Source organism: Bison bison, unplaced genomic scaffold, assembly GCF_000754665.1.
Source record: "Bison bison bison isolate TAMUID 2011002044 unplaced genomic scaffold, Bison_UMD1.0 scf7180017864033, whole genome shotgun sequence".
NCBI lineage: Eukaryota > Metazoa > Chordata > Mammalia > Artiodactyla > Bovidae > Bison > Bison bison.
In genome coordinates, this window is record NW_011494605.1 from 3,498,459 (window position 1) to 3,521,334 (window position 22,876).

The window sequence follows — 22,876 nt, forward strand, 5'->3', positions numbered from 1 at the left end:
ACAAGTAGTTTCCGTGTGCCTGAGAGCGTGTGAATTGCGCCTAATTACCGTGTCCGGTGCGCCTCTACGTAGACGTGTGTAACCCTTCGGTTTCTGGGGCGCGCGGGCTCTGCTGCGCCGCTCTCACTGGCTAGGGGCGCTTGGCAAGGCCGACATTCCCAAGTAGCCCTGGCGGCTGGGGGCGGGATGGGGGCAGGTGACAATTCAATTACCGCGGCCGGGGTGGGGGTGGAATGGGAGCACGAGGGTGGAGAAGGGAGGGTGCTCATGGCATAAATGCCAGGATGATTTTTCCTGCCTTTATCCCGCTCCGTTTCGGCTTGTTCCCAAGTCCGACGCGTTTGGGGTAGTTGAGACAATTTTTCCCCCCTTTGCCGCCTTTAAAACGCAGGTCCTTTATTTTAAAAGTCGTGATACGATAGGCATCACGGAGGGTAAGTGTGGCTTAACGATTTTCGTTTTTAGAAAGGGGCCGGGAGAGAAGAAATGAGATTGCGCTTCCTGTCGGCGCCCGCCGGGCCAGAGCGCTCTGCGCCTTTCCCCTCCCAGCCCCCCTACCCCGTCCTTCTGCCCCATCTTGCGCTTTCTTTTCCTAGCTTTTGCAACATCCAGATACCTTTTCCGTGGTGGTGGGGTTATTTTCATCGTTGTTTTAAGTTAACAAACAGTTTGATTTTCTTTTTTAAACGAAAATGAAAAGTGGCCTCTCCGACTCCCCAGATCCCCTTCAACGCAGGACACACATCAGTCTGTCCTTCCGGTCCGGAGACAAGGTCGCCGCGGGCCCCCAAGAGTAGTTTTAACTTTGGTCACACTCTCCCGTCCTGACGTCACGGCTCTGAGGAACAGCTCGGTGCGCTGAGGTAACAGGTTTCGGATTTTGTTTCCCTTTTGAATGGCAACATCTGGAATTAATGCCGCGGTCCTCGAGCGGGATCGCTTTGGGTTTTTCTAGCTCTGACTCTTTCCCGTTTCTTTCTTTTTCTCGTTCTAATGCTCTCTCATTCTTTTTCTTTTCTCTTTACTCCGAAAGTAAAGAAAATTCATTTAATTCATGAGCAAAGAAAAATGAATTTCCTGTCGTTCTCTCTCCACTCCCGACCAAGCTTTTCAGCGTAGCTTTTTCGAACTTCCAGGGCCCCCAGGCTCTGGCCCGCCGTCCTGGGCGCGAAGATTCGGCTGGGGCACTCCGGACGCAGCCCTTCCCACCTGGAAGGTCAACTGCTGCCAGCGCAGCCGCTTCTGAGCCCGGGGCTGGGCAGCTGGGGTGGGAAGGCTAGACAAGCGGGGTTGCCGCCGCATGCCAGAGAACATCGCTTAAGTTCCTCAGCGAAGCCAAGCCGGGGACCCCGGCAGGGGAGGGGCTGGTTCGAGGAAGCGCCTGGCACGTACGGGGAGATTGCTTCCAGAAAGTTGACCAGGCCCGCACGCGACATGCTCAGACCTTGACCGTCTTCGATAATGATAGAAACCGGGCTGTTCGCCCCTAGCATATTCCATTCGCTGGAGCCTGAGAGGGAAAAGTGTCAGCCCCCGTTGGGTCTCCCGCTCTGAGTGAGGGTAAGGGCGTGAGTCTGGAATAACAGTTCTTCAGGGGCGTAGGACCCAGACCCCCACCTTCCAGCACCTTGACAAGGTTATGAGGTTAAGGAAATCTATGCCTTAACTGCACCCTAGCGGGGGCGGGGTAGGGGGGCGGGTGGCTGGAGGAGAGAGAAGAGAATGTGGCGCCGGGGGCCAGGCGCCTCCCAGAGCTCCCTTGGATAAAGTTTTCTAGTCATTTTAAACCCCAAACGAAAAGAAGTATAGACGTCCGCCTAGTTTGGGAGGCGCAGGCGGGGGTGGGCGTTAAGGCCAAGCCGCTATGAGATTCCCTCTACTCCCATCCCAGTGATCCTGCGGCATCCAAGGGTCAAGCCACAAGGTTTGGGGTCCCCGTATTTTATCCCGCTGGTGTAGAAGGAATCTCATTTCCTTAAGACGGGGAGAGGACACAGCCTGGAGCCCTGCTCAACCAGAGGAACCCAGCCTCCCTAGAGCCTGGCCTTTCTCCTCGCATTCACAACCCAATAGGTCCGGGACCAGAACCTTTTCTTTTGATGTCCCTGAGGTTCTGATGTCCCCCTATGCTCATGTGAGTGCATGTGTCATGGAAGGAGTCAGAGTAACCGTCCTCCGACGAGGTGGCTGTACTCACACCTCCATAGGCCACTTCGGGCTAGTCCTGATTTGAACTGTGCTCTCAGAGGGGAGCAGACCGGAAGGGGGTCATTGGACCTGGCCGCCAAGGGTGGGGAAAGCATGCTCAGGTTGAGGCATTAGGGGGTATGCCCCTTACGCACGCCGCAGTGTGGCTTCACAGCTGGACATACAATCTGCACGTGTGACCTCATTCTGCACAAGTCTTGGACACACCCTCACACCTGAGCACCTCAGGTGGTGCTGCTGGTTTAGTCGCTTAGTCCTGTCCAACTCTTGTGACCCCATGGAATGTAGGCCATCAGGCTCTTCTGCCCATGGGATTTCCCAGGAAAGAAGACTGGAGTGGATTGCCATTTCCTTCTCCAGGGGATCTAAATGCATCTCCGACGCTGCTCTCCCATCCCAGAGGACCCCTTCTGAAAGTTTGATGGACTTTACAGCCCTCTCATAAGCATGTTCTCATTCTGAGACATACACTCGGTGTGTGACCTCTCACCCAGAGCTCCACAGACTCCCACCCAGGTGACTAAACACCCAGACCGGAGCATAAGCACTTGTGCCTGGCTAGTCCACGGACCTAACACTACTACAGGCCCCAGCGGGCCGCCGGACCCTGGGCAGAGAAAGTCAGACCTCTGGGACAAATGAGGTGAAGAGAGCAGAAAGCCCGCCTTCACACAATCGCACACATATTCACTCGCTTACGCATGTCCTCTTAGCTCTAACTCATTTGCACACACAGTTCTGCTGTGCCAAGGTGTGGGGGCCCCGGGTGAGCGCTCCAAGCAACGAAAATCTACTGCTTGCATGTCTGAGACTGGCTCCCAACCTTCGCCCCCGCCCAGGCAGTGGTGGGGTACAAAGGGACGGCCCTGGTGGGGGCCCAGGGTGATGCCGGGGGTGGAGACTGTAGGAGGGCGCGGTGGCGCTGAGTAGGAGCCGGGCCGGGGACGAGGATGGGGGACCCGGGAGGCATTGACTTTTGCGCTGTTTGCCCTCGGCAGCGGAGCGAGAAGACGCCATCTGTTTGCCGGCTGCGGCGCGTCCCGTTTAATTACCCTCCCGGCAGCCTAATAGAGATGATATTAAACTAAATCTTTCTGACATTAAAAGTAATTATCCCCAAATCAGGGGCTTCGGGACGGAATCGCCCCTCCTGTCTCTGCCCTTCCCCTGGCCGCGCCAGATTCCGTTAGTTTGGCTGAAACTCCTTACCGGGAAGGGGGCGCGGGGAGAAGAGGGAAGGTGCCTTTGGGAGAAGGAGTCTACGCAGGCCGCCCCAAGCACGCTGTTTCCAGTACAACTACAGACGCTCTTGTGTATACGATCTGCGCATGGATACACACACACCTGTACACGCACAGACACACAACGACAACATCTTCCTCCAGTTCAACTCATTAAGACTGTCTGCCGCGTGCACCCCCATTTGGACAGGGAGAAGCGCAGCCTGGTTTGCAGTCTCGGTCCCCAGCCCCTAAAATGGTATTTTTGCGTGGTCGAGCCCTCGGATCTGGCCTAGGCCAGAACCAAAGACCTAGATACAGGTTTGCAGCCACAAAGACCCTCTGCCATCGTGGGGCTTGACTTCTCAGGCGCTCGTCCTGCGAGGGGCCCTACGCCGCATGCTTCCTTCACATGCGATCATTAAGTCACACCACCCTCTGCCTCTGAGAGGCAAGTCCTGTTATCCCACTTGACAGGTGAGAAGACAGACTCAGAGAGGTGAGGTGACTTGTCCCACATCTTACGACTAGTACGGGACACAGCAGAATTCGAACTCGGCTGTACCAGGAAAGCCAGAGTCCAGGTTCTGCCGGATTCCAGGCGCGGGCTCTTGCTGGGCACGGTGGATGTCTGGGCCTGAGGCCCCTCTCGGAACCCTTACCCTGGCGCCCGCAGGACCGGCCTCTTCCCAGGCTTTCTCAACTCCCCCAGGGAAGGAGTGAATTGGAGACCTAGCTGCAGGCGGAGGGAACGAGGGCATCCACGCGGAGAGCGCGGCCGGAACCCCAAGGCAGAGCCCCAGCCGCAGCCCTCCTCTGGTTCAAGCCCTTGCCTCTGCAGGTCGTGCCCAGGAGGAGCGGCCGCCCCTTGCCGCCTGGCTTCCCATCTCCACATCCTTCTTGTTGAGCGTATCTGAGCCTGGGACAAACGCGCAGAGAGTGATGTTCATCACCCTCTTACTTGCTTCTAGTTCTGAGTGCCTACTGTGTACCGCTACTCTGCTAAACGCTTGGTGTGTGCTGTCTTGCTTGTTCCGCAGTCCTTGGGGGACGTGTGACGTGCGCCTTTCCGGATGAGTCGGCCGAGGTTCCAAGGTTCAGCGAGGCGACGTGACTTGCCCGGAGTTGTAGTGTTGCTGAGCCCAGAGGAAGACCGGCACCCAGATCCGACTCCCACTCCCAGGCGTTTTTCTTCTCACCTTCAGTTCTGGGCTGGTAGGGTCAGACCTGGGGGCTTTCAGTCGATTCCATTCTATTCAACTCGCTGGTTATTCACGGAGACGTGAACGTTGGTCATCGTTCATTTCATTAATGTCGAGCACCTTGTTTGTGCCTGGGCCTGAGGACTGGAGATAAGTCAACCGTGATGGGCCCTTAAAGAGTTCATTGGCCAACTGTGGACCCAGTCACTTAACAATGACCTCACAGGGAGTACAGGGCTGAGGTGTGAGTGGGCAAAGAAGGGTCAGAGGAACCTTCTGAAGAAAGGGACCCCTGATGCAAGACTAAGGTTTCCAAAATGGAAACATTACTGCCTGTTCTGTTAAGTAAAACATTTTAGATATTTCAGCAAAGTGTATCTGAAATATTTCTATGTGCCTACATTTACAAAAATACACGTTGTTACTTTTTAAAATTTGCAAATATGATATGCACTTTTCATAGCAATCAATGTATCTACATAATCTTTTAAAGAATAGCTTAATATTTCATTGTATGAATGTACCTTAATTTATTTAACCAATTCCCTTTTAATAGGTATTTAAGTTTGTTCCCAATATTTGCTATAATAAAAAAATACAGTGAACATCCTTTGTGAATTTGCCTAATTATTTTCTTAGGACAAATTCCTAGAAATAAGACTGATTAGTCAGAGGGTCAGAGGCTTTTTTCAGTTTTTGATTGCAACCTGTCAGCACTCAGGAAAAGTTGTATCAGTGGATACACTCAACAGCAGTGCATTTTGCTGATCTTTTTCATCTTTTCCAGTTCAAGCAGGAAAAGGGGATCTTATTGTCACTGTAATTTGCATTTCCTTAGTTTTCCCCATATGTGTTGGTCACTCATGTTTAAAAAAATCTGTGTATAGCTTTACTTATTTTTCTAACAGATAGCTTCTCTTTTCCTTAATTTGTGATTGCTTTATATAGTAAAATCAACAGTACCCTCTTATCTGGACATATGCTGCATTTCTCCAATTTTATTGATCTTATATTGCTATTGTTATACCAAAACTAACACTTTTCATGTAGTCACATCTGTCATTTTTTCTTTATTCTATTTGCAGATCATACTTAACAAAAGTTTTTCAAATCCAACTATCCAAAAGCATTTACTTATATTTTATATTAGCACTTTAAATTTTACATTTATTTACATTTTTGAAATTAATTTGAAAATTAATATTGGAATATGTGAAGTAAGTTTGTGGTTTAATTTCCCCCCAATAATTAGTCAGTTATTACAGCACCGCTTAATGACTCACCATGTCCCCACTGACAAAATACCATACTCTGCTTTCTCAGGTGAACTCAGGTCCTCTCTGCGCTTTCTCATCTAGGGAGCTATTTCCTTTTGCCCTAGTCTCACCCTTTTGATTATTGTAGTTCTGTAATGCTTGAAAGGGCAAGTCACCTTCTGATTCCTGATTCTTCCCTCCCTCCCCAAATTCTCATAGTTATTTTGAAAAGATAGTCTTCTAAATAAATACATTCGAATTTTTAAGGCTAGTTCCAAAAAGAAAGTGAAAAATTTTAAACCCTTTGGAAATTTGATTTAACTGCCTTTAGACATTACTTTGAGGGAGATTATACATCTTCACAACATGGTATTTTTTCATCTAGGACCCAGAATGACTTTTACTTATTCACAACTTTTACAGCCTTTTGTAAATTCTGTCATGCTTTTTTCCCCCTGTAATTCTGTTTCTTAAGCATTCTTTGGCATTTTATATGCTGTTGTGAATGGAATCTTTGCACTCATTACAGTGTCTTAACTAGTTATGACAGGAGCACAAGAAAGTTATGGGTTATAGTATATTTATCTTGAAACCAGTCTCCTTTCTGACCCCTCCCCCTTTTAAATTAGTTCTCACAGTTTCCTGGAGCTGAGTTTGGAAGGACCTGGAATTGACCAGGCCAAGCAAGGGAGGGAGGGAGAGGCAATTTTGCACAGAAAAAACCATGCAGAGGCCCATGTAATTTGCAGGTCCTCCTGGGACTTTGGAGATGGTGTTCACCTGCAGGGTGGTCTTCTGGAGCATTCTTCTCCTGGTCTCCATCTCCCAAGACGGCCTTTGGAAACAGCAATTGGGGAATCAGCCCTGGGGGCCGACAGGCCATCTAAACTTAAGCCACTGCTGTGCTTTGTGACCCATGCTGGGCTCACCTCCTGGCCACCCTGAAATCAGACTACATGGAGGAGGGCAGCAGCCAGGCTACCGAATTTCAGGGGAAGAGAATTCGAAGAGGATGAGCATTAGGGCTAGGCTCTCGCCTGAGTCTGAGTTCTGACTCCACTTCAGAAATGCGTGGAGGAACGCGTGTTAGCTGGTGTATGCACCCAGACTGTAATCCCCAGGTCACTGACCAAAATGAAGATATGAGGGAGGGATGGGGCTTGGAGGGATGAGACCTAACCCATCCTCACTGGCAGCCCCAGCCCCCACCCTGGGCCTCTTTCCCTCAGATAAAAGAGTTCTGCTACTCTAACTTCCACCCCCACAGCCCCACCGCCCATTCCCTCCACCCCTTCTTTTGAGCTAGGACCGCCCTAGTCTTTAAACTGTGTATGGTGGGTGAGTTCCAAGCTGCATGACTGGCTCAGGACCCGAAATTGGTTGGCTTGGAGCCCAACATGTTAGCTCTCTTTCCTGGCCATGGTGGTGGCAAGGTTGGGGTCAGGGAGCTGGCTCACAAATAGGCCTTTGTGCCCCAGTGGGTGGTTCAGACTCTAGGCTTGAGGTGATAACTAGGTACAGACCACCAACCCCGCCCCCCCTTCCAGGTTCCTAGGCCCAGGCCAGTAAGTTACCTGGAAATTTCTACTGATGCTCTAGTACCCAGCCCCTTGGATCCCTTACTGTCCTTGCCAGAGGCACAGTAGGCACAGTGTGACCCTGCAAGCTCTCCAAGTGCCTCTGCATGCCCCTCTCCCCTCTCTGAAGCAATCTACATCATGTCGTATCAGAGGAACCTGAGAGGGGAAGTGACTTTTCCAGGCTCATACAGCTGGGTGCGGGGTAGGGGAAGCGAGCTGTTCTTTGCATCTACAGAAGAGACTGGTTGGCGACTTGGAGGAGTTGGGCCACTTTCTTTACCCACATTTCTCTGAACTGATCCCGTGGGGATGGGTGGAGGAAGGTGTTGGAGCCTCTTCTCTTGGGGGTTTCTTCACTCCTTTCTGTGCACCTAGAACCCCCCTTCACCCCTCAGGAGGGGCCACACTGTGCCTCACTGCTGGGCAAGACTCGAGCACCACCTTTCACTCATCCTCGGCACCTTTGGTCACAAGGCCTGGCTGAGCAGGGCTGCCAGTGTGGAAGCGAACCTGGGCTGGAGTCCTGCTTTTGTCACATCTCCTCCTTTTTGTCACATGGGAGTAGAACTAAGGCTTTCACGGGAGCATCGTGAGGCTTCAGTAACACAAGTGAAGTAAACTCCTCAGTGTCTGACACGTAGTGGACTCAGCTGTACTGGATATTCTTATTTGTTAGCAGTTGTTGGATGAATGATTTTCTCTTTTTCAGAGAGGAAAATTGTTCCTTTTTCAGTACTTTTTTTTTTTTTTTCTCCATTAGAAGGAAGACTGGGGAGGTGATGACAAGAGGTGCCTCCACACTTGAATCAAAATCTGAAAACCCCCTCCAGAGTCAGAATTCTGATGGATCTGCATGGCTCAGAGAGCTTGTAGCGGGCCCGGGGTATTCCCTTCCTCGGTCACTTCACCCACTCTGCCCAGCACCTTCTCCTGGGACTCCATTAACCAGAGCATGTCTGCTACAAAGCACAAAGTGGTACAGTGTCAGTAAGAAAGGAGCAGCCCAGCTCAGGGCACACCCCCAGCCTCTGGAAGCATCCCCTCCTTTCTCTTCTCAGAGGCCTCCACTATTTGGAGCATGCCTGGCACTGCTGATTCCTAGGAGAGCTCCCCTAGTAGGCCCTGGACCCCCATGACACACTACCACTTTTATTCCACAGAACCTGTTCTTCATTCTGTGTTCATGACTTCCCATAGCACGTAAAAGACTCATAAAATGTACCCCTTTTCGTATGAAGAAACGGAGGCATGTAGGCAATACCTGTGTAAGCCAGTTCCCCACTGATGCTTGGTGTGGTTGAGGAGGCCAGAAGGGAGGCCTTGGCTAAGTCACTTCATTGCTCTGGCCCTCCATTTTCTCATCTGTAGGTAGGCCTGCTGATCTGGAAATGCTCTGAAATGAGAGGACTATGCAGACCCCGCTAGGAAGATGATGATCCCTACATAGGATGCGCCATCCAGCTGAGGCCCTGGCATCCACCTCTGGAGTACAGCAAAGTTCCTGGCCTCCACACCTGGTTTCCCATGCATGTGCTTCCACCTGACCCCCCAAACACAGAAAAATTTCAGTAAGACTCTCCTTGTTGCCACCTCCTTGGAAAAGTCCTACACAAATGTTAGCAGTTTGTGCCCAAGGAAGGCAAGAAAATTTCCAGGGGGCTGGAGACCTGAGCCCAGAGGGGCAGATCTGATCCCTAGGATGCCTACCTTCTCTAACTCTGGGATCTGACTCTTGGGCTTGGGCGGCCCATTCATTACAGAGGGTACTCTGGCCAGAGCTCCTAGATGGGGTTCACCCCTCCCCAGAGCCCCTCTGACTGCCTGCATGAGGGCCTCCTCTGGGGTCTCACATCTCCTGGCACTCCTCTAAGCATTGCCCACACTGCCTTGAAGTTCGTGGCCCCAGGCCAACCTGGGACTTCTGGGTCAAGGGTAGAGGCTGCGAATCTGTGTTAAACAAAAAGCCTAAATGATGAATGGATGTGTGAGTCAAAACTGACCGAATTTCCATAAGGAAAAGAGCACTTAGGTGCCCTTAAAAGTGCTTCAATTAAATGCTGGTTTGATGAAAATGCATGATGGAAAAAGCGTTTATCTTAGAGTATGCTATATAGTAGCTGTGAGACTTTGGGCAAATGATTTAACCTCACTAAGCCTCAGTTTATCGATGTAAGAGACAGGGATTGTAGATCCTGTATATTTCACCTCAGAGGGCAGTTTTGCTATTCATTCATTTATATAACACTGACTGTCTGTGCCCTATGCCAGGCCTGGTGAGGACACACCTGTCATGGTCCACAGAGGAGACTTCTGTGCAAATAATCACAATAATGTGATAAGTGCTCTACTGAGGGTAAGCGCAGGGATTAGAAGGGGTCCTAACTCATCCTGGGGATTCCGTGAGGCTACCTGGAGGAGGAGTAGTGGGGTGGAGTGATCATTGCCTGAGTTCTGGAGACAAACTGCCTGTGTTTGAATCTGACTTCTTGGTTTACCAGCTGTATGACCTCGGGCAAATTACTTACCTAATCTCACCAATGTGCTTTAATTTTCTCACCAATAATGTGGGGATACTAATATTAATAGTATTTCATAGGATTGCTGTGAGATGTAAATGAGTTAATACAAGTAAAGCACTTAGTGCTTGGCATATAGTAAACATGATATAAATATTCACTATCGTAACAGCCATCTATCAAGCACCTACACAGGGCCAGGCCTGTGCTAAGGGATCTGTCAATGATCAGATTGACACGGACTCTACCCTCATGGAGGCAAAATCTGAACTGAGCATCAAAGTACAAATTGCTTCTTATCTAAGGAAAATTTGGAACAGAGAAGGCAAAGGAAGGAACTCAGTGGGTGCTGACATTTCACAGGCAAGCAGAGCAGGAAGACTACAGAGCGGACAGAGGGGGGCCTTTCAGAGAGGTGGGAGGGACAATAAAGAAGTGCAGAATCCTGGAAGGCAGAGGGGAGTGGGTGAGAATGTTCACTATACTCTATTATCTGTGGGCTAGAAGCTACAGCTACTGAAGCAGCTCGTGGAAGGCGCCTCACTGGAGGGGAGACAGAGCAGGCATGAGCGTTGGGCTCAGATCCAGACTGGAAGGTCAGCTTCTTTCTCTACTTGGACACGTCTCTTGGACAGTGTCAGTTTCTCCGAGCCTCAGTTTTCCGGTTACATAAGAGACACTAACAGTAGGGACCTTACAGTGATGCTGAGGCAGTTGTGGGAGGACAGTGCATAGAGCCCCCAGCACCATGCAGGTCTTACCTGTGCACTCAACACCAATTCTTCTACTCTGTCTCTCCTCACCAGTGCCAGTTGGTTTTGCTCCAGCTCCAATTAATTAACTGCTTCAGTTACTACTGGGTGCACGACAGCTACATGCCAGACCCTGGGCTGGCTCAGAGAATAAACAGATGACTACGATCTGGTCTCTGCTCTCACAATGTTCCCAGAAAGGCTGGATGTTAGAGATGGAAGTGACCACCTTATTAGTATTGATACGTGACTATCATTATTTCTTTGTTTGAATTTGGTTAGTAAGTCCAAATTACTGTGTGTTTACTTCGAGTCATTTTGCTAGGCCTTGAGGATATGAAGTAACTCAGACTCTTTGGGGAGCTCACAGTCTGGGGTCAGGGGGAGGGAGAGCACGTGAGCTGAGAGTTCCAGTTCAGAGCGATTCAGCACTGCAACAAATCCAATCCAGCTCAGCACAGGCCCCTAACCTGGAGAGCGTGCGGGGCTGTGGCCATGGTCCGGTATACCAGCCATGGTGGAGGAAGTGAAGCCTAAACTGAAAGTGAGGGCTGGATGGATGGATGGTGCAAGGAGTCTCATGGTGACGGAAGAACAGTCAGGGGAGAGGGACTAGAAAGTTGATGCTTTTAAGAAACTGCAGGTATTTCAGGATTGAGGGCGTGGCTGGAGATACAGATGGGGAGGGAAGTAGGGACAGATGACAGGTGGTTTAAATCCAAGCCGAGTTTGGATTTATTTGGAGGACAATGGGAAGCCTTTGAGGGGATAGAAGCAGGGGTGTGGCATGGTAAGGCAGATGTTTTAGAAAGCTCTTTCTGGCAGTTAGGTGGAGACTGGTCTAGAAGAGAAAGGACTGGAGTAAGGGAGATCAGTTAGAATGTAGTTTCATAAGCCAAGTGAGAAATTTAGGTCAGTAGGGACAAAGGATGGAGTAGGGAGTGGAGTTTGGAGATGTCAGAGGCAGAAGCTATGGAAACCTTCTTAAATCACTGCATGTACTTAAGAGGCAGTGCTTAAATTCTGGCTCTGATGCTCTGGGGAATGAGTCATTTTGGAATGCTGAGTTTTCTATAAAAAGTGACTTTTTAAACCCTCTTGGCATCCACCAACATTTAAAAGATGTTATGATTTAACTATTATTTGAAATGCTTTAGTTGTGTCATACTTTATCTGAAGGTGGCACTGAACTGTCATAAACACAGAAGCTTTGGCATTGAAGATCTGGGTCCCAGACTTCGCTCTGCACTAGTTCTAGAGCTCAGCCAAGTCACTTCATCATTTTGAGTTCGCTGCCTCTTCAAAGTGGGGTCGAGATGACCCACCTAGCTGGTGGTTGTGGTCTTATGGGAGGTAACGTACCCAAAGCTCTAAGCATAATGTGGGCATATCCTGAGTGCTCAGCAAGCTAGTCCTCCTCGCTCCTCCACCTTCTCACGATGCCCTGGGCTGACCCTTACGGACACCAGTAACTCAGTGACACTTTATGCAGGGCTCTCTGACCTTCCCTGAAGGACCCCAGAGCACTGCATTTGGACTTCTTGTGTCTGCTTTTCATGTTTTCTGTGTCTTCCCCCAGAACCTGCCATTTCATACTGCTGTCGTTACCCAGATAGTAGATGTTCTCTAACTCCCTTACATGTTAGCTAATAGTTAAGTGTGAATCATTTAATCTTCACAACTTTATCAACCAGGTACTTTTATTATACACTTCACAGCTAAAAAGCTGAGGCACAGGAAGGTGAAGTAATTCCCAAGGGCACACTATTAAGTGGGGGAGTGACTTGAATTCAGGCAATATGGCTCCAGAGGCTATTCTCTTAACCACACATTATGTCACAGTTAATAGACTGAAGACTGGAGAGCAGGTCTCTCTTATTGGTGTTTCCTTTCAGAGGAGACTTCCAAAATGCAGGAGCTGCATGGCCAGTTGGGGTTGTTAATGGTGATCTTCCAAAGCAGACTGAGACAAAGGAGAAACACTAAATGTAGAGGGAGGTTCAAGGCAGGAAAGCCTGGTTGTTGCATCTTACCCTCTTTGTGGCTTTTAGAGTTATTAATAATAATAAAAAAGACTTGATGAGAAGAATCGACAGATTCAACTTCCCAAATGGTCTGATGTTGTTTGCATAATGTAAACGGTGGTGGGGGGAGTCGATCAAACCCACTAACAATTTGCTAAATACAGATTCTCCTTCCAGAATAGAACACATTTAACTTTTTGTATACAGTTGTAGGGAATTCTAAGATCCATGTTTGGACATGAAATTTAGAGGTTCTTTATGGAAGAGCTGTGGACCTGAGTATCAGAGCCTGGGGCTTGAGTTCTACTCTTCTACTGCCATTCTCTCTGACTTCAGGCAAGCATCTACCCTCTGAGCCTCAAGTACAAAATGCAATGATCATGCCTGGCCTGCTTCCCTCGCTGCAGTGGACTGTAATGATGGCTGTGGAAGGTGTGGTAAAATGCAGAGTGCTGTGCAAATGTTATTAGCACACTGAGGTTCAAAGAATTTACTCACCTTGGGTCACACAGCTATTCAGTGGCAGAACCAAGGTTCAAACTAAGACACTGTAGTCTCTGGAATGTGTGTGTGTGGTTAGGTCTCCCTCCAAGAATCTGAAAAAGGATCAAATGAGATAATGCATGTGGAAGGGTCACTTAGACTATAAAGTGAATTACTCCTGGACTGAATTTAAGATTCCACATCCCATCTGCCTGTGGGATTCAGGACTGGTCGGATGAGGGGCTGAGGGGGATGGTGGAAGTGTGTCAATCAGAGACACTGCTTATGGAGACAGTTAAGACCCCCTCCCATATCCACATGAACTTCTGTGCTTTCAGGGAAATCTGCTGGAGCTCTGCAACCTCCCTGACCAGCACATTTGACTCAGCATGTCTAGCTTTGAGAGTAGAAATTTTAATACAACTGCAGACTTACTTTATGTTTTTAATGTTACTAATAAAGTCTATAAAAACCTGAATCCTCTTCTCTTACACTGAAAAGGAAAGACTCCATAAAAGAACTCAGAATTTGGATGCTTGCAATTCAAAAATGAACACCTGTGTGTCCCAAAAAACTAGTGATGCCCGAGCACAACACCATTGTAAACCAGCAAACTCCCCCAAGCTGCACCTTCTGAGAGGCAGCAGGAAACTGGCAATACTTCCTTAAACCTTCAAACAATTTCTCCAAACATACAAGTGATAATCCAAGAAATACAAAGGAATGAACTGGATTGAGGCAGGGATGACTGCAGCCCTGGAATGATACTCTGGACAGATGGGCAAGAACACAGAGCACGTGTTCTGACCAACACATTTCTGTGTCCGGAGGCTGGGATGTAAAGCCCAAGGAAGCAGTAAAGCCAAGGACAGGAGGAAGAATTACAAAGGACAATGCTCTTTCTGTGGGGACAGTAAGTCATTTAATGTTTTTCTTGGATCCTAACTTTACATGTCATTTTAATGTTGTGTTTGTAAGAAAGGACATAACATTTCTCTGGCCTCCTGTTCTAAAGCTCAGTAGAACAGAATGGCATGAGTGAACAGTGATAACTAGCTGGGGTGTCTCCTAGCAGAGGGACCAATACGATAGGATTTCATGAGACCGAGCAAGAACTTTTCAAGGCAGGGTTGAAAAAGGGTGTGTAAACTTCATACAGGTTCAAGTAGCATTTAATAACTTTTATGAAATCGGTTTCAGAGTAAAGTCTATATTATTGGAATACAGAAGTGAAGGTGATAGAGGGGAACAATATGATGCAGTCAAACCCAAATTAGATGGAACAGGTCAGATATGAGAGTGAACTCAAGAGTCGCCTCCCTCCAGTCCCCACCCACACCATTGCTGCTGGTCCTGAGTGTGGCCTGAGTTCAGGGCTGTTGCTTCTCCACAGCAGCTACAGAACATGGGCTCCCTGGAGAAAGAAGAGCTGGCGTCCAAGTACATCTGTAGCATTGGAAATGATCATCTTGTGGGGCCATCAGTTTAGGAAGGTGGGAGTGGAGCTGGAGAGGAAGTGCTCAGGTTGAATTACTCCGGTTTGGGTCTCTTTTCCTTACAGCCTCCCTTAAGAGACCCCTGGGGCCAGAGAAGGCCTGTACACAGGCAGATGTAGCATTAGTCTGTTAGGAACACACTTCTCTTAAGAGAGTGTTCAGGGGAAGTCCCTGGTTTGTGTGTCAGAGAAAAGACACAAGGTGGAATTTTCCTGGCCAATGCCCATTTCTGGGCAGAGGGAAAATGACCAGGCATATCTCAGGCTATTGTTAAGAGTCTCCTGAGAACCCCTTGGTTTGGGTCAGGGGGACAAACCCAGCACTTAAGATTCTTCTGGGCATGTACAAAATGTCAAATCAGGATCCCAAACCCTAGGATAGAGACCACAGGTGACATAAAAACAGATATGGAAAAACATTTCAAGACTGAAAATAAATCACTAGTGGTGAAGGTATAAACAGTTCTTGCAAGAACTAAATTCCCAACCCCAAATCCATAGATTATTAATAATCCACATTTACTAAATCATCCCAAATTATTATAGGTAAGTTCAGGCAATACATGTCTTCTGAGCTGAGCCCTCAGGTTTGCTCTCTTAAATATATGAAATCAGAATTTTCAGCCACAGAATGAGATCCCTTTCATTTGAGATAGGAGTCTACCATCTAATACTGAAACATTAAAACAGTGAAACAGTGGGGCAGGTTCCTTATTACAGCCGGGCTCAGAGTCCACGGGGTGGCTGATCGGATTTTGGCGACAGTCAAGGTGCTTAAAACACCAAGTGACAAGGTCCAAATATGTGATGGAGTAGAGGGAGAAAAGAGCGAGAGAGAATTGCATTCAGTGTACACTGACGGACCAGCAACCTGGGAGCTGGTACCCATGAGGTTCTACCTGCCCAAGTGCAAACCTAACAGCAGCTTTCTGCAGCTGGGCCAGACACTGAAGTCCTGGCACTGGTCCTCTTCACACTATCTCAACATTCACATCGTGAGCTTAAACAGTTTCTCACACTGTAATGGGACAGCAAATAACTCCCAGATGGAACCTGGGGACCCCAAGGCAGCAGCAATAAATAAATATCTTGCTATATGTCAGATGCAGTCCTCAAACACCTTACATCTTAGTAAAGGAGTCAGGAAGTATCAAAAAAAATGATATGCCTTTTGTTTTCCTACAACAATGTTTAATCTCCATGCCAAGAAGTCCCATTTGACTTTATCCCCCTGCCTCTTAAAATTAGGTGACAAAGTAGAAATCCAGTCATGAAAAGAAAAAGGCAGGGGTGTATGAGCCCTGGCTCAATGAGACATATCAAATACACAGCAGCCTGGTGTCGCAGGTCAGGCAGAATGGTCCCCGACCCTGTGTGGGGAAGACGGGCAGGGAGAGGTAAAAATCCTACTGCATGATCACTCACACTTTAACAGCGCATTAGTCATTGAACAAAGGTGAGGTGAAGGGGTCAGGGTGGAAGAGTTGTAATTCTCTACAATGAGGATTGGGAACATATACTCGCGGATGGGAAATTTTAAGTAGCTATGTTTATTATTACTTTTTTCCAGCAATCTTGCAAGAGGCAGAAGTGTGACATTGAGTTGAGTGAGACGAGCGTGTAAATGGGTTGATGAGGAGCCCTCCTCTTGATGCAGGCCTCTGGCTTGTCAAGGAATGGCTGGTTCCACCGCTGAGCCATGTTCACTCTTTTGCTTCAAGGAAAAGGGTTTCTTGAGGGAACAACTTTACCTCCAATAATGACTTATTTGGGTCCAGCTGGGTTACCTAAAAAGAAAGAAAATATATACTCAAAAGACTGAAAGCAGCACTATTTTCTCTCGCGGCATTCAGGTCCTGTCCTGAACTCTGATTCTGAGCCTACTATGTACCAGCACGAGCATTTTCACACCTACTATTTTCATCTGATTCTCAAAATAACCCTGTGAGGTAGGTTTGTCCCCATTTTATAACCAAGGAAACCAGAGCTCAGAGAGGCCAAGTCTCATAGTTTAGTGGAAGAACTAGCATTTGACCTCAGGATGTACGTTCAAGCTGGAATCTCTTCCTGGGCAGGTGGAGACCCACAGCTCAGCTGGGACAGCAGAGCAGGAGGGCCTTAGGAAAGGGTGCTGGTTAAAAACTGATCGGCATTCCAGAGGACACGCACTTGTTTAACTCTGGACAGCAGGGAGAACCTTTTCTGTTTGGTGGGAGAGAGCTAAGCTTTTGGGGCTGATCTTCCTGCTGAACACACCTGCAGCAGAGACTATACGGTGCCCACCCCATGCAGCCCAGAGACGAGCATCTCCCCTACTGAGGAGAGGCTCCCTAGGGAGGCCTATCAGTCTCCCTGTTGGTGGCATTGGTGAAGATATTTAGTTCCAAAAAAAGGAGGGAGTTGATGCCATAATATGACTTTATATTTTAGAAGTAAAAATTATTTTATAATATGAACTAGTACAGAGAATAAAGCTAGACAGAGTCTTCTTGGCTCATTGGGGTATGTTAATCATATCCCAAATCAAACCCTATATTACGTTTATGTCTTCCTTGGTCACCGGCAAGGATGTGATGTGGAGATTTTCTGAATCCAAGAGTGAAAGAAAAAAAAACCTCAAACTTTCCTAAAGGGAACATGAATTTTAAAAAGCTGAGACATACTAATACTAGTCTAGCGATACGGACAATGGGCCGTGACTCCAGAAAGATTCTGGTTTAAATCACAACTGCGTAGCTATTAGCTCTGTGGCTTTGGAGTTAATATCAACCCTGTAGGACTGATATGAGGATTAAGTGAAGAAAAACATAATTAGCACAGTGCCTGGCACAGAGCAGGTATTCAGTGATGGCTGCCATATATGTGAGTAACTATAAGGGTGGATGATGGACACACAGATAAACGGACAGCTCCAAGTGTGTGTGACGGGAGGCTGGGCAGTCTGCTCAGTCAGATTTGTGTACAGGAGCTCTGGGCCCCTGGGCAAAGACTACAGCACCTGAGACAGGCAATCTTGTCCTCTGCTCAACTCAAGCCACACCTAATGAGATGGCTCTGCTGTCTTCTCCAAGATGATGGGGAGAGGACACCCTGGGGGCCTAAGTGTCACAGGCAGGCTGGTGAACTGAAGAAGGGAATACTATCTTTGACTGTATCCAGATGGAAATCTGGTATGCCCAGGAGGGTCATTAAGGAGACACATCCGCCTCCAGAATCCTCTCTGCTTACAAGGAACCCATTGCAAGGCTGCTCTACTGATATCTCTTGGGCTCTGGGCAGATGGGCAGACAAGGTGGTGGGGAGAGCCTAGCCTGCTGTCTGTCTTCCAATGCACAGGGGGTAGGGTGGGTGGGAGGGGGGCAAGCTGCAGGCAAATGTTTACCCACTTCCCCAATTAACGTACAACACTGTGCCGGCTTCTGTCAACAAACAGAGCTATGCTGCCTCTGCTTCTGACTCGTTGGCATTTTCTGCCCAGCTGCTTCTGCTATTGTTCTTAATTAACAAGCCAGAGCTCTTCCGGCATCTTCTACTTTGTTATTTGTGGTTCATAAATATGATGTTTGCTGGGAGAAACCAAAATCATAATACTGCTAGAGCTGTGCATACCAGCAGAAAGTTAGGCTAAGAAGCAAAAGAGGCTGGGAGATTGGAGCCTCGAGGCCATATTATCGATATACAAGGTTAGATGTTTGGAAAACACACCCAGTTTTCACTGTGTCTGATAAAAGTTGAGTGATTTTTCCCAGTCAGTTTAAGTGGGAGAACTGGGATTTGAGAAGGAGAAAACTGTAATTTCTTGAACACCTACTACATGTAGAGCACTTTAAATATGTTATTTCATTTAATCCCTAAAAAACTAGGCAAGGTAAGACGGAGATGACAGAATTGAGGCTCAGCATGGCTGCCACTTGTTTAAGGCCACATAGTTAGTGAGGGTCTGTCTATACAGTACAGTAGTTAAAAACAGTGAGGTAACAGATTCAAACTCTAGCTCTGTTACTTACTACTTACATGACCTTGAAGAAGTAATACAACCCAAGGGTCTCAGTTTTCCCACCTCTAAGATGGGAATAGTAAAATTCTCTTTTATAGGTTGTTGTGCTAGTTAAATGGAATAATGGTGATGAAGGCTCTGGTACAGAGACTGAACCAGTAAGTGCTCAGCTGGTAGCAGCCATTACTAGCTGGAGCACTGCCTTGGGTGGGGACTGGATCTGCCTAACTTTAGCTGGAGCTCTTTCTCCAAAGTCTTCTGGAGCTCAGGCCTGCACTAGGCTCTCTCTCTTACTTCCATCTTGTTGCTCAGCAGAAGGGCTCCCTTCTCTCTGATAGATCAATGTCTCAATACTTGGAGAATCCCGTCAGCAGGGCTGTGCCACCAAAAGACTGCTCACATTAAATGTGGTTGTGTTGGGACTGCTCCTTCTGGTGCCCCGTATCACAAGCAATTTTGTTCTCTGAAGGTCATTTCAGACAGAAATTTAAAGTGAACAAGGACAATTTCGTTTCCATCCTCATCTGCCTGGAGTAGACAGAAAGACTGTACTGTACGGAACCTAGCGAGATGCAGGATGCCATGCCTGTCCCCAGCAAGAGCGTGGCCATACTGTGAAGTGATCCTGCAGTGTTCTGGGCCCCATTCAAGAAGGATAGGGAGTGTGCTGGAGGGACCTCCTGGTAAGGAGGAATCTAAAAACCATGTTTTCTAACACACATCTGAAAAATGGGGTATGTCTTCCTGCTGCTGTAGGGGCAGGGAGGGGGCTGTGTGCCCTCTTTGAACATCTGCAGGGCTGGCAAGTAAGCCAGGCAAACAGAGCAGATGTGTTCTCTGCAACTCCAGTGAACAGAGATGGCAATGATGAGGTGAAATTGTAGGGGAGCAGAACTCAGCTGGTCAGAAAATACTTTTTAATAGAGCAGCAGGTGCTGGTGTGGCCACTACTTTTCTTTCATCTCTCTTCATTCCCCTCTTGTTCTGTAATTGTCTTTTTGTTTTTCTTTTGTCATCATCATCATAGTAGCAATTATCATTCCAGTTGACCCTTGAACAACCTGGGGGTTAGGGGCATCACCTTTCTAAGCAGTGGAAAGTCACATAGTAACTTGTAGTCGTCCCTTCATGTATGCAGTTCCTCCATATCTGTGGTTCCTCTTTATGCGGGTTCTGCATCCACGATAAAACTGAGATCGTGAGAATATGAGAATGGCATATTACTGTAGTATTTGCCGTGGCTGCTGCTAAGTCACTTCAGTCGTGTCCGACTCTGTGCGACCCCATAGATGACAGCCCACCAGGCTCCCCCGTCCCTGGGATTCTCCAGGCAAAAACACTGGAGTGGGTTGCCATTTCCTTCTCCAATGCATGAAAGTGAAAAGTGAAAGTGAAGTCGTTCAGTCGAGTCTGACTCTTAGTGATCCCATGGACTGCGGCCTACCAGGCTCCTCCGTCCATGGGATTTTCCAGGCAAGAGTACTGGAGTGGGGTGCCATTGCCTTCTCCGGTAGTATTTGCTACTGAGAAAAAAAATCTGCCTATAAGGGAACCTGTGTAGGGTTCAACCTATAAGGGAACAACGTGGGTTGTTCAAGGGCTAATCATATTCAGTGCCTACAGTGTAGCTGGAACCATGCTAAATACTTCATATAAAATGCTTTTGAAGTAGTCCTCAAAATAGCCAAACAAAGTATGTATTATTATTACCATTTTAAAGTTGAAGATATCATGGGTTATCTTACCCAAGGTTGCAGATTGAATAAGGTTTAAAACTCAAGTCTGCCTGACTCCAAAGCTAAGGATAACCAGAGTGACACTGGCCTACATGTTGACAGGCTGCCCTGGGACAATACAGGGGTTGGGAGGGGAAGGGAAGTGTTCAAAGAGGGGCTTATTTGAGGAAGAAGAAGATCATGATGATAAAGCTAACATTTATTGAGCATTTAATTTGTACCAGCCACATTCTAAGCACTTAACATTTATAAAACAATTTAATTTTCATAATAACCCTCTGACATAGGCACAATTGTTATTTCTATTTTACAGATGAGGAAACTGAGCCATGGAACATATTAACACTTGCTTAAGTTCTCAAAGTTGTTAAGGGCAGAGCCAGAATGTGAGTCAAGGCAATTTAGCTTTGGAATCCATATGTTTAACTATTGGACTATTTTGCCAGAGGTGCTGCTAAGCATAGAGTCCACACAGAGAGAAGAAGTTGGATGACATGACCCTGAGGTTGTTTCTAACCAAGCTTCTAGGATATAAGATCTTCACTTTAAGAATGGCAAAAGGTCAAGGGTCAAGGAAAAAATCCTGAAATGTTTATAAAATACGAATACAAAAATGCAATCTGAGCTTATGTCCTGCCATTTACTTGGGATTTTACTGAATTATTGACTTTCTAAATCAACAGAGAAACCCTCCCTTTGGGACCTTCTGGGGGAGGAGGGGCCATTCTCAGATAAGAAGTATGGTCTGACTTTGTCTAGGTTAGAAAAGGAAAGTCAACCTTCTTGATACTTTATTCATTATATTTAAGAAACCTGAAAAAAAAAATTCTCATTAAGTTTACATTTTAGCAAACTGGCTTTTGTTTATGTTAACAAAAATGAGACATGCTTTCTGCCAAAGAGAGTTATTCTTTTCTAGGTCACTTTTCTCAGCAGTTTGAGCTTTCATGTATATTGTACTTCTATTATTTCCCTGGGCTTTTTTTTTTCCTGAAAAAGTATAACATTGCTGCTGAGAAAAATGTGAATCAATATGACAGTTTCTCATCCTTAGGCCATATTGAGTGAGTCCTACAATGTTAGAGTGGGAAAGCTCCTTAAATGCCAAATGGTCCAAGCCCTTCACTTCTCTGTGGGCAACCTGAGGCTCAGAGAGGTTAAGTGACATGGCCCAGATCACATGGTTGATAAAACAGATACAGTGCTCCACCTGTTTCTGACTTCTGATTTGAGGTTCTTTCTAGTCACACTATTTTGCTTCTCACTTAACAAAAAATGCCTGAGCAGAAATATAACACTACTACTAGGCTGGGAGCTACCTGAGAGTAGGAGCTGAGTAATACTAAAAATAATAGTAACTGCAATATATGAACAGTACTTTATAGTCTGTAAGATATTTACACAAACATTAAATCAAAATCTGGTAGGGTTGGTATTATTAATCTTTTATGTTTTATTTAGCTTTCCTGAGGTACGCTTTTATTTTAAAATTGAATAAAGGCAAGTCTGGATCTAATATTTTTACATTTAGAAAAAAATGCTAAGTTCAACAATTGGTTTTGAAACTGAACATCTGCAAGCAAAAAATGAATCTAGATGCACAGACATTACAGCCTTCACAAAAATTAACTTGAAATGGACTGTGAACTTAAATGTAAAACACAAATCTATAAAATTCCTAGAAGATAACACAGGAGAAAATCTAAATGACCTTGGGTATGGTGATGGCTTTTGGGATACAACACCAAAGACAATTCATGAAAGAAATAATTGATAAGCTAAACTTCATTAAAATTAAAAACTTTGCAAAAGACACTGTCAAGAGAATGAAAAGACAAGACAGAGACCAGGGGAAAATATTTGCAAAAGACACAACTGATAAAGAGCTATTCTCCAAAATATACAAAGAACTCTTAAAACTCAACAATAAGAAAATGAACAACTCAGTTAAAAAATGGGCCCAGAACCTTACAGATACCTCAGTAAAGAAGATTGACAGATGGCAAATAAACACATGAAAAGATGCTTCTCCAACAGCATATGCCATCAGGGAAATGCAAATGAAAACCATGAGATACCAACACACACCTATTAGAACGGCCCAAATCCAGAACACTGACAACACCAGATGCTGACACTCATCTGCTGGGGGAATGCAAAATGGCAGAGCCACTTTGAAGACAGTTTGATGGTTTCTTACCAAATTAATCATATTCTTACTATAGTTCTGTAACGGCACTCCATGGTATTTACCCAAAGAAGCTAAAAACCTAAGGTCCACACCAAAATCTGCACACAGATGTTTAATAAGCACCTTTATTCACAACTGCCAAAACTTGGAAAGAATCAAGACGTTCTGTAGTAGGTGAATAGGTAAACAGATTGGAATATCCAGACAATAGAACAT

At 46.7% G+C, this 22,876-nt stretch overlaps 2 protein-coding genes across 3 annotated transcripts in view; both read right to left on the reverse strand.

The window, feature by feature from the left end:
* Window positions 1-645, reverse strand: part of DMRTA2 (DMRT-like family A2) — a 6,825-nt gene extending 6,180 nt beyond the window's left edge. The window contains exons 1-2 of the mRNA XM_010834457.1: window positions 497-645; window positions 69-378 (exon numbers count right to left, since the gene is read on the reverse strand). Of these exons, the coding sequence (XP_010832759.1) occupies window positions 69-378; window positions 497-645 (459 nt within the window). The remainder of the gene's footprint in view (window positions 1-68; window positions 379-496) is intronic.
* A 15,622-nt stretch (window positions 646-16,267) lies between these two features.
* FAF1 (Fas (TNFRSF6) associated factor 1) overlaps window positions 16,268-22,876 on the reverse strand; it is a 489,357-nt gene continuing 482,748 nt past the window's right edge. The window contains exons 19-20 of one of the 2 annotated variants that reach the window (XM_010834446.1): window positions 19,815-19,923; window positions 16,439-16,523 (exon numbers count right to left, since the gene is read on the reverse strand). In XM_010834446.1, coding sequence (XP_010832748.1) covers window positions 19,834-19,923 — 90 coding nt within the window. In that variant the 3' untranslated portion in view covers window positions 16,439-16,523; window positions 19,815-19,833. Of the gene's footprint in view, window positions 16,524-19,814; window positions 19,924-22,876 lie in introns of both variants that reach the window. The other variant, XM_010834447.1, reaches the window with a different exon arrangement.